The sequence below is a fragment of the Balaenoptera musculus genome, chromosome 2, assembly GCF_009873245.2.
Source record: "Balaenoptera musculus isolate JJ_BM4_2016_0621 chromosome 2, mBalMus1.pri.v3, whole genome shotgun sequence".
NCBI classification, from domain to species: Eukaryota; Metazoa; Chordata; class Mammalia; order Artiodactyla; family Balaenopteridae; genus Balaenoptera; species Balaenoptera musculus.
The window spans coordinates 174,263,161-174,275,409 of NC_045786.1; the positions used below are offsets into that span (position 1 = coordinate 174,263,161).

Genomic DNA, 12,249 nt, shown 5'->3' on the forward strand with positions numbered 1-12,249 from the left:
TCCTGTGCCAAAAACTTGACATTTAAATGACCATACCCTAATTTGGTTATGTTTCCAGCCATGCTTCACTCTAGAAGGTGATAAAGGAGCTCCTCTTAAATGTCTTCCACAGTGTTCTTTTTATATTTTGGTTTTACTTTTGCTATTCTTTTCTACTCTATTTACAAGTGAGAGTAGAAGGTGAAACTCTCAAGATAATTTAGTGTTAAAATATACTGAAGGGGGCTTCCCTGGTGGCGCAGCGGTTGAGAATCTGCCTGCCAATGCAGGGGACACGGGTTCGAGCCCTGGTCTGGGAAGATCCCACATGCCACGGAGCAACTGGGCCCGTGAGCCACACTTACTGAGCCTGCGCGTCTGGAGCCTGTGCTCCACAGCAAGAGAGGCCGCGACAGTGAGAGGCCCGCGCACCGCGATGAAGAGAGGCCCCCGCTTGCCACAATGAGAGAAAGCCCTCGCACAGAAACGAAGACCCAACACAGCAAAAATAAATAAATAAATAAATTAATTAAAAAAAAAAAAACAAAAACAAAAAACGGAGTACAGAAACAATAAAAAATGATTTGTTAAAAAAAAAAAAAAATATATATACTGAAGGAAAACAGAACTAGGTAGTCTTCCCAGACATACTAGGGCTGATAAAGTATTTCTGAGAGAGTAGTTTAATTGTAACAGTACTAGTAGTTAAATGTTGATAAAATCATCCTTTCAAATTTTTCCTAATTTAAATTAGAATCCTAAATCCTTTAATTATTAATTACACTATTTCTGTGGTTGTTAAGCACCCTTAATGACGCTACCAGAAAACTTAAAATTGCATTTGTGGCTCACATTATGTTCCTACTGGACAGAGCTCATCTAAAATGTGTCCAGCTGCTGTCTACATTACTGATATTATTTAGTCTTTTCTTGATGACTCAGTCATCATGAGGACCTTTAACCACCACCCTGTGTGTAGTCTGTAATCTGTCATTGTGCTATCTTTGGTGTTGACTGAGGTCAGGATGCCCACCCTCAGACCACAACCTCAGGTTTTCTTAAAGCTGTTTCTTTCTATGGTTTCCAGCAGCCTGTCTGCCCACAGCTACACCCCTCCAGCAACCTTGGATGCAGCTTCTAAAGATTTAGAAGCCAGGTAAATTAGAACTGTGCAACACCTAAGAATCAAGGATAAGTGACGGCTGAGGAGGATCACCTCCAAGTTAGCTTCAATGCATGATTCTTTGACAACTATTTTGACTGCTCGGAGACCCTTTTCTGCCTTGATTATCCTGATAGACTCTTCTCATTGATTCCAGACACTTAATGCCAACTTTAACATAAATTAGAGCATTTACAACTCTCCTTAAAATTCTGCAACGGTAGTTTCAGTTTGAGATGAAAAAGTTCTGAAGATGAATGGTGGCGATGGCTGCTGAACAACGTGAATGTGCTTAATTCTGCAGAACTGTACACTTAAAAATGGTTAAAATGGTAAATTTTGTTACGTATATTTTACCACAATTAAAAAAAAACAACCAACTTCAACAGTTTCATATCCTTCTCAAGATCAAGTTCAAACTTTCATGCAGGTCACACACGGCCCTCAGAATCTGACCTCTACCGACCTTTCTAGCCCCCTTGCTTCATCTGGCCTTAAGCTTCAAGCAACTTCCCTCAACATACCACACCAATTCAGATCTCAATGCCCTGCAAACATTAAGGCCTCTACCTAAAATTCCTTCTTCCTCATCCTTCTCAACTCCATTCAAATGTCACCTCCTCTGTGAAAACTCCCCTGACATCCCAAGGTTGAGAAGACTCCTCTCACCACTGTGCCCTGCCGTACGTAGCTTGTACTCTGCCAGGCGTACAGTCTTTATCTTTCAGAATGGCACTTTTTATTTACATGATTGTTCCCCACCGTGAGCTCACTGAGAGGAGGGACTGTGCCAGCCCTGGCACAGACTCAGCATATAAGGGGTGTGCCCTAAGTGCCTGCTGAGACCATTCAGTAAACAAGTACTTACTGAATGCCGACCAGAGGCAGGCAGTATCCTAAGCACTGGGGGTCCTGCAGTGGGAAAAGAAAATGAAGCCCCACTTCCATGGAGCCTCCACAAATACCTGCTAGGTGGACATAAGTACTATAAAGAAAAATGAAGTGCAATCAGGGAGGGACATTTTATACAGGGTGGCCTGGAACGTGCCAATTAGGTAGAGACCAGAGAACAGGGGGTGAGCTTTTCTGCTGACAGAACACTGAGTGAAGTGAATCTGAGCTGGTTTTGAGCTGTGGTCTGGATAACAAAGGGTACTGGAAAGAGAAGGTAAACTTTCATTTCTAAGAAACACAAACCATCCCACTCTGTCCTATCAACTTGACAGATTTTGCAATTACTACCTAGTTCTCCTGGCAGAAAGAACACAGGCATTCTACCTAGGTGGCGTAAAGTTCACTTATGCTCCTTTGCTGACTGAATCCTCTCTGCCATGAGGCCTTACGGTTGCTAGAGAAAACTAAGAGGAGCAGATGTTATTAACAGAATGCACTAAGCACTTGACAATCCTCACAACCACCTTTTGAAATACACTGCTATTAAAACCCATTTTTGGGCTTCCCTGGTGGCGCAGTGGTTGAGAATCTGCCTGCCAATGCAGGGGATACGGGTTCGAGCCCTGGTCTGGGAAGATCCCACATGCCGCGGAGCAGCTAGGCCCGTGAGCCACAACTACTGAGCCTGCGCGTCTGGAGCCTGTGCTCTGCAAGAAGAGAGGCCGCGACAGTGAGAGGCCCGCGCACCGCGATGAAGAGTGGCCCCCGCTCGCCACAACTAGAGAAAGCCCTCGCACAGAAACGAAGACCCAACACAGCCAAAAATAAAAATAAAAAAAATAAATTAATTAATTTTTTTAAAAAACCCCATTTTTAAAGAGGAAAATAAGAGGAAAATAAAGAGGTTAAATAATTTGTCCAAGGTCACAGAGCTGGTAAGTGGCAAAGCTAGACTTTGAAACCAGACAGTCTTGGCTTCAGAGTCTGAGCTGATAATCACTATGCCCCCTGTTTTACATCTGTATTTCTATCACAAATACTCTGTTCCTATTGTTGGGGGGTTTTTTTTCTGTTAATCCTAAAATTGTCAAACTTTACTTCACCGTTCTTCACATTTTGACAAAATCTCACTTCTCATTTCTATTCTAACACAAAAATCTGTATATATTTTGATCATTTGTGAATTTAATTATTATTCACTGATGTTATTTTCAAGACTGCCATGAGATAGAACTACAAGCATGCAATAGAGCAAAAAGCAAAATACAAACTATCAATACAGAGACACAGATTACACTGCTATAAAAAGTGTGCATATATACTCCACAAAGAAGGAGGAGGCCCAGGCCAGCCACTGCCCCATGAAGCTGGGTCTAGTGGGGGCTCTGGGTGGGGCTGATCAGGCAAAATGACAAGTACAAGGGATGACACATGTGTGTGGCATGCCACAAATGCCCAGGCAGTAATCTAGAACATCAAAAACACAACGTTAAAAATCACTTAATATAGGGCAAATGATTTTTTTAACTCAATATATTTATTTTACCTTAAGATTTAAGAGTAACATCTTTCAGGCAGGATATAGCAGGCATCTCAAGCTCAACACACCCAAAATAAACCTCATTCATCCCCTTACAGCCCTCTAAACCTATTCCTTCCCACGTGTTCTCTATCTTGGTTACAGGAAAGACAAGCCCGGCTGCTGAAGCAATAAACCTGTTATCCTCAACTCCAGCCACTGTACTTCCTTCCTGTTAATCACACACACTTACACGTCAGTACACACACTCACATGTACGCACACTCTCACACACCCTCTCACTCCATCAGATCTATTTTACCTCCTATTGACTGGCTCTTTCCCTTGACCTTCATGTCAAGTCTGACCTGCACCAGCTGGTCTCCTAACTGTTCTTCCTGTTTCTTTTTAATTTCCCTTCCTCCGCAGTCCATCCCCCGGCCTTGGCTCCAGAATTCTCCCTCTACCATACAAATCTGACTGCATCATTCTACTTTTTAAAAACGTTTGGTGGTTTCTGATCACCCATGGGATCAAGTGCAAACCCCATCAGAACACACACACACACCTCTTCACAATGGGGTCTGACACTACTTTCCACATCATAACCTTCTTTCATTCAAAATATCGTCACTGAACACCAACTATGTGGCCAGTCATTGGGACAGGCACTGGTGGTAAATAGCAATAAAAAGAGACAGCTCCTGCCGCCATGAAAATTACAGTCTAGGACAAGAAAGACATTTACCAGTCATACAAACAAACGTTTAAGACTGCACTACAAGTATTGCAAAGGTAGACCAGGCAAAATGTTCTGAAATCAAATAGTGGCAAAGGTTGTACAATCTTGTAAATACACTGAAAACCACTAAATTGTACACCTTAAAAGGTAAATTTTATGGTATGTGAATTACATCTTTAAAAAAAAAAAAAAAAAAAAGGCACACCAGGTTGAAGGCCTCTACTGGTGTATTTGGCCAAGGCAAAGATGGGAAAGCTTTCCAGAGGAAATGAAACTTATTACATATAACTAACATTCGCTGAGCATTTACTACACAACAGGCACCTTTTGCTGTAATAATCCATCTGATCCTAACAACCCTAAGGTTACTATTATTATTATCCTCAGTTTAAAGACAAAGAACTGAGGGATCAAGTAACTTTACCCAGGGTCAGAGAGCCAATAAATGGTGATGCCAGAATCCACACTTAAGCCAACCGACACCAGGGCCCATACTCTGCTACAGTGAAGTCACCTGGACAATGCCTGCTATTCAGAGCTACTTATGATACAATAAGTAAACCACTGTGCTTCATTTCTTCCAGAAGAAATTTCTCTCCACGTCCTCTATAAGGCCCTTAAAAGACCCTTTAAGATCCTAACCCATCCGCTCACCACCATCACCTTCCTGACTTCATCTCCTCCACTCTCCCCCTCCCCCCCCCCCACATACTCTGCTCCAGCCACACAGGCCTCCTTTTGTTTCTCCAGAATGCTGGGCACGCTCCTACCACAGGGCCTTTGCATTTGCTTGACCTACAATGATTGCAATCACAACATATGTTATAAATCATGATTCTGTCAAAACTTCAGTTAACACTTTCTCTAGACACACTAACAATACTGCTAGCAAGACCCTGTTCTGAATTGGACACTAACATTTCGAATGTCACTTATTAATTTTAATCAAAACTACCTCATTTTCCAGTCTTTTATTGTTCTGTATGATGTCACCATGCAAAGATTTTTATTTTACAAAATCTAGTAACAGCAGCTTTTGCTTACCAATTAGTGCGAACAACAGTCATACGGCTATCTTTGCAGTGAAATAAAACAAAACAATCAAGCCAAGAAAGTGTCACAATAGAACCTGATTACCACCATTCCTCTGTTCAGCCCTAGAACCATAGTTTGTGAAATAACTATGGCAACAGCACTTCAAGGCATCAAAATCCCACCGAACTTTTGCTGGGAAGCTATTGCCCATCTGTGCAAACACACAAAAATGCATGTTGACAACCAGTTATGTAACTTCAATACAGTAACCTGGTGATATTTTAAGTTTCTATCATGCTAAAAATTCTAAGTAACTCTTAGACATATATGCTGGCATAAACTTTTCAAAGTAGGACGCTGAGAAAGAAAAGATACATTTAACACATTTACATTTAAAACAGCGTTGTCCCCAAACTCAAGATGGCGAATACTATCATCTTTTATCAAAAAGATTCACCGTGAGAATCTTTTAAATATTAAGCTCCATTTGAGCTAAGCATCAGGGGAAAATATTTAGCCCAATTCAACTTACCAGGACCTCTAGCAAAATGCGTTGACTATAGCAAGTAAGTGACTGGTACAACGGCTAGGAGCAAAGGCTTTTCAGTCAGACAGTTTGTTTTCAAACCTTGTTTTACCACTTACTATCTGGGGGACCTTAGCCAAGTTTTACTTCCTGAGCCTCAGTCCTCCATAAAAATAGAGACACCACCACAAAGCCTATAGGATGCAGTGCTTTAGCGCATAATGACAAACACCATACACTGAGTGCTCACTATAACTAAACTGAATTGTAGGAAGTTAAATAGCTGCAAAACTTTGTTGCTGTACTTAATACTGTAGCCTTTAGAAGAGTTATCCCTATAGACTAGTTGTTTTTTTTTAAATTAATTAATTAATTTATTTATTTATGGCTGTGTTGAGTCTTGGTTGCTGTGCATGGGCTTTCTCTAGTTGGGGCGAGCGGGGGCTACTCTTTGTTGAGGTGCGTGGGTTTCTCATCGCGGTGGCTTCTCGTTGAGGAGCATGGGCTCTAGGCGTGCGGGCTTCAGTAGTGTGGCATGTGGGCTCAGTAGTTGTGGCTCATGGGCTCTAGAGTGCAGGCTCAATAGTTGTGGCACATGGTCTTAGCTGCTCCACAGCATGTGAGATCTTCCCGGACCAGGGCTCGAACTTGTGGCCCCTGCATTCGCAGGCAGATTCTTAACCACTGTGCCACCAGGGAAGTCCTAGACTAGTTTTTAGTTCAATAAAACTGTAATAATAAAATCTTTTACATACACATCTTTGTATGAGCGAAGCTTTGCTTTTCCTTTTGTGAATTTTTTGGGCACTCCAAAGGCTAGAAATAGTTTTATTGTTTTAAATGGTAATATTATGTTTGTAACTTTTGTCTTAAAGAAACCAGTTTAAAAAAAAAATCTTCTCCAGTCCTCGGTGTTCTGTTTACTGAGTTAGCTTGTAAATTCAAGCCTATCAAATGACTTAATGATTAAGTGGGACTTCCCTGGTGGCACAGTGGTTAAGAATCCGCCTGCCAACGCAGGGGACACGGGTTCGATCCCTGGTCCGGGAAGATCCCACATGCCGCGGAGCAACTAAGCCCGTGTGCCATAACTACTGAGCCTGTGCTCTAGAGCCCGCAAGCCACAACTACTGAGCCCACATGCCACAACTACTGAAGCCTGAGCGCCTAGAGCCCATGCTCCACAACAAAAGAAGCCTGCACACCATAATGAAGAGTAGCTCCCGCTCGCCGCAACTAGAGAAAGCCGGCGTGCAGCAACGAAGACCCAACGCAGCCAAAAATAAATTAATTAATTAACTAATTAATTTTAAAAAACCAATAATAGTGAACATCCACTGAGCTCCTTCTATCAGCTCTATCATACAAATATACTTGGGCAGTGAATGAGTTTACTAAAAGGCTGCCAAAACAAGTGTCAAGTTGTGTCAACCTTTGCTGCAGCCAATGCAAATATTACTGACCCCCCATGAAAGTATCTGCTATATATCAACTACCGGACCAACCACAAACACTTGGAAACCACTAGGACCAACTCATTTTACAGGTGAGGAACTGAGACCCAAAGAGATTAAGTCCACAGGTCACACAGTTACTTACAGGTGGGGACTGAAACCTAAGCCTCTCTGCTTCCAGTTCGTTGTTTTGTCAATTACATGACAGCTGACGGTTTAAAAAGAGAAAGACCTATTCCAGAACCTCAAAATGTTTTCTACATCGTTGGGAAGAAAGTGAATACCTGAAATAAGTGAATGTTTGTTTAATGAGAGCTAAATATTACGCACAAACTAATGTAACCCATAGCCCACAGTGAATATACTGAAGGGCTCCTAAGACAGAAATGAGTGGAATCAACTAGTCACACTGCGTGGTGTCTACTGGAGGTAAGGAGCCCCACTGTTAACATTACCAGAGGCACCGCCAGAGTGCCCTTCTTACAGGTAAAACACACTTCAGAGCCGCAGAGCTTCCTTTACTCAAGTCAGCCGTCCTTTGGAAGAGAAAGAAGTCTCCTCAGTGCCACGCCCCAGATATATTTCACCTGTGCACAAAGTTTTACAGCTGCAAAATGTTCATTCTCTGTTGAAAAGAATGATGCTAACGATCAAGGCGGTTTTTCAGCCTTTTCATGCTCTGAACCAGGCTACTTTTATTAAAATTCTTATTTTGGGACTTCCCTGGTGGCGCAGTGGTTAAGAATCCACCTGCCAATGCAGAGGACACAGGTTTGAACCCTGGTCCGGGAAGATCCCACATATCGCGGAGCAACTAAGCCCGTGCGCCACAACTACTGAAGCCCGCGCACCTAGAGCCCGTGCTCCGCAGCAAGAGAAGCCACCACAATGAGAAGCCCGCGCACCGCAGTAAAGACTAGCCCCCGCTCGCCACAACTAGAGCAAGCCCGCACGCGGCAACAAAGACCCAACACAGCCAAAAATAAATAAATAAATAAATAAATTTATTTTTCAAAAAAATTCTTATTTCTATCAAATCTGTTTAGGTATGGCCTAAACGATTTCAGGTCTAGACCCTCGGGACCAGCCAACGAGTAATCTTTAAAGTATAGCCCTCTTTTTTCCTTGGGAAAAGTTTTAAAATGTCACCCACTGAAAAAAGGTGAATGACCACAAATACTAGAATGCCATAATATTTTAATGAGGGAAAATTCCAAAATATAACTTTATTTAAAAGTAGACAATCATGAAACTGTGTAACAGGCAAATTGAACACTTCTACAAAGAGACATTATTGTGTCAGATGAGAACACGGCCAGATACTAATTTCCAACAGCTGAGAGACTGGGTGCTGCAGTAAGCCATCTGATCAATTAAAAATTATTACAGACTCTCAAATAAGTAGAATATACTCTAAACCTGTGTTGTTCACTAGAGTAGCCACTAGCTACATGTAGCTACTGAGCACTTGAAATGTCCTAGTCTGAAAGGAGGTGTGCTATATATGTAAAACTTCACTGGATTCACACTGGCTTTCAATGACTTAGTACCAAAAAAAAAAAAAATATCACATTAGTAAATTTTTCATACTGATTACATGTTAAAATGATAATATTTTTGATATACTGAGTTAATAAAAGATACTATTAAAAATAATACCAATTACTAGAAAAATTTAAGTCCCATTTGTGTCGCTCATTACATTCCTATTGGGTAGTGCTACTCTATACAAACTATGCAAAATCCGATCTAACCCTCCTTTGATGATTCATGACGATGATGATGAACACCAAATATATAATAAAGAAAAAATCTCATTTATATCTTGGATACGTAGTTTAAGATAGTATCAAGTAAGAATGGCGTGTTCTTAAAACTTCTATTAAATTTACAACCAACGCCAACTACATTTATAGAGGAAGGACTCAATCCTAAAAGTAGTACTTTTAGGGAACAAGAAGGAAATACAAAGTAAAGACCACAAAAGAGGGACTAAGAGAAATACCATCTGTTTCTAGAAGGCATTTTAAAATAAAAGCAGTGTGTTTTAAATAATTAGTAGGCTTGTTTTTTAAAAACATTTGATTATTATGAGTATCATAAAGAAATTTCCCAATTGCCAGCTAAGCAAACGTCGTAAAAAGGAAACCTGGTAAGGCTGAGGCTAGAAATTCTAACTATGTGAGGAATAGAAGTAAAATGTCCGAATGTACCATATGGAAAATGTAAGCCAAATTTCTTAACAGGGTATTTAAAATGAAACATACAATGATGAAACCAGTCAAAATTTTATAGATATCCTTCAATATTACTATGGTATCAACTGTTAGAGGATTTAACTAAAAGTGGTTTCAAAATTCCAAAACACCATAATGCCTTTTCCTAATCTAGCCAGTGAGAATTAGGGAGAGAACTGTTTCCAAATGTCTTATCTTGCAGAGGTTAAAATTAGAAATTGACAATTCAGAGACATATTAGCCATAATAAATATTTGCAGGGCATTCCGTTTGACAAGCACTATTGGACACTTCATCCTTTTTGATCCTCAGGACAGCCCTCAGATATTGGTATGTTTTTATCCCTGCTTTAGAGGTAATTCCAGGCTTGGAGACCTTGACTTGTTCAAGGTCACATTGCTAAAAAGTAGCAGAACCAGTACTTGATTCTGGTTCTTCTGAGGCTCATCCAGTTCTCCTTCCATTACAAGACAATCACTCATTTAAAACCAAACGTTTAGAAATACAAGCTCTGATGCCAAAGAAGGATCTAAGGATCAACTAGGTCAAACTTTAAGTACTCTGCAAACACGATGTGTTGGAATCAGTTCAAAAAGGGGAGAAGAGATTATCAAGAAACAGGAAATGACTTGAAAGATCAGGGAAAAAAATTTCTAATCTAAATGTCCTTGGGTGCAGGCACAGCAGAATAATAGTATTCAAGCAGAAAATGCAGAGAAACGGTACTTTCCTTCTGAAATGTGATTTTCAATGTAGAAATTGTAGGCTAAAAGAACGATTTTGTTGTTACTTTACTATAAATGTGTTTGAGAATTTTACTTAATATACAGGCACTCAGAAAACCAATACATCCAACTGGGTACCACCAGCCCTTCATTTTTTCACAAGTCATGACATTTACTTCACAAAAAGCCAGATGAGAAAAATTATAATTCAGCACCCACTGCTATTTAGATTAGAGGTAAAGGAAAAGGTCAGGTAGGAGAATGGCAAATTTAATGAGCACTGTCTTCTTCCTAGTACAACGCATCCTTGAGGGCAGGACAAAGGCGGCACCACCACAAACGAACCTAGTTCAACCTTCAAAACACACTGACAACAGGCCAGTTAACGCAAAATGTACAAATCTCGAAGGCACGGTGAAAGGGAATTCCTAAAACGGCTCTCTAAATCCATTCCTAAGTAAGGAATGTAAAGTAAATTCCTAAATATAATACAACAGGATTCCAGAATCAGGAAAGGGCTACGGAGAAATGTGGGTTTCCAGCGTGGGAACACCACACGGGGGTGCCCACACTGCCGACACCAAATACGACACCAGCCCATTTCAGGCGGGGGGCAGAGGCGCCTCGAGACCCCGAAACGGGGCGAGAGCCAAACGACACCCCTGCCTCCCCGTCCGAACCCCGCCGGGACGCACGGGGAAAACCGACCGGCTCCAATTTCACCTCCGGCTTCCCCTCCCGGGCAGTGCGGCCGGGGAGGCTCGGCAGGAAGGGCCGCGCCGCGGCCGAGGGAGGGGGCGCCGGCCCGGAGACCCCCGCCCGGACCTGCCCCCAGACCCCCGACCACGCCGGCCCCCGCACCCGGACCCCGAAGCGACCCGCGGACCACGGACCCCCGGACCCCGGCCCAGCCCTCGCTGACAGCCGGCGCCGCCCCACCTGCCCGCCCGGGGGGCGCCGGGGCCGGGCGCGCCCGCCAGGCCACTTCCTTCCCCGCCCGCCCGGCCCGCCGGGCTCGCGCGGGCCCCGAGGGCCGGGAGCCGCGGGAGGAAGGAGGCTTGGCCAGCCGCCCGCGGAGGAAACCGCCGCCGCCCGCACCCACCGGCATCATCGCGGCGCGGGTCCGCGGCGCCCTCCGCCGCCTGACAGGACGCTCGGCGTCGCGCCGCGCCGCGCCCGCCGCTCCGGCCGCCTTCACAGGCCGCGCGCCCGCCGCCGCGCTCTCGGGCCCTCACGGCGAGGCGGCAGCTGCAGCGGGCTGCGGAGCCTGGCCGGCCCTGTCGTGGCCGCCGGCGCGCTACGTCGCTGTCTCAGGACCGGTCGTCGTCGCCACCACCTCCGCCCGACCGCCTCCCGCCGCCAGCCCGCGGACTCTCCTCGGACCCCGCAGGCCCTGCCCCCAGCGCGTCGCCCCACACGGCGCCAGCCGCCCCCTCCGATTGGCCCGACTGTGCTGGGGGCGGGTCCGGGGGGGTGGGGCATCCGAGCCCCGCCCGCCCAACCTCGCTCCCGGCCGCGGCCAGGTACGAGCGCGTCCGCGCTCCCGCGGGCGGGCGGGGGAGGGGCGGTAGTGCTGCGGAAGCTGGACTGCTGCCCCGCCCGGCGTGACGGCCTGTGGGCTCCAGGCCGTGCGGGGCCAAGATCCCGGACCCTCGCAAACGTCGGGCATGGGAAAACCGAGGTCCAAAGAAGGAAGGGTCCGGCGGGGGCACCTCAGCGGGTCACGGTAGGGCCGAGACTCGAACCCCAACTCAGGGAGGGCCGGAGGGGGCGGGGCGCATCCCGTGGCGACGGCGCGCGCGCCCGCCTTTGACCGCGTCCTGACCCCCGGCTCCCGACGCCCGGTGGGGCTGCAGGCCAGGGGCCGGATCGGAAGGGTGTGGGTGCGCCCCAAACCATGCAAGTGACCCGGCTCCGCATTGCTCAAGATGAACCCACGAAACGGCGTGGCGCCCGGCCCCTGGGCACCTGTTCCC

At 45.1% G+C, this 12,249-nt stretch overlaps 1 protein-coding gene across 6 annotated transcripts in view; it reads right to left on the reverse strand.

Annotated features, from left to right (window-relative positions):
- Positions 1 to 11,638, reverse strand: part of PPP1R13B (protein phosphatase 1 regulatory subunit 13B) — an 84,013-nt gene extending 72,375 nt beyond the window's left edge. For all 6 annotated transcript variants that reach the window (XM_036841481.1, XM_036841482.1, XM_036841479.1 and 3 more), the window contains exon 1: positions 11,376 to 11,638. In XM_036841481.1, the coding sequence (XP_036697376.1) occupies positions 11,376 to 11,384 (9 nt within the window). In that variant the 5' untranslated portion in view covers positions 11,385 to 11,638. The remainder of the gene's footprint in view (positions 1 to 11,375) is intronic.
- Between the last annotated feature and the right edge of the window lie 611 nt (positions 11,639 to 12,249).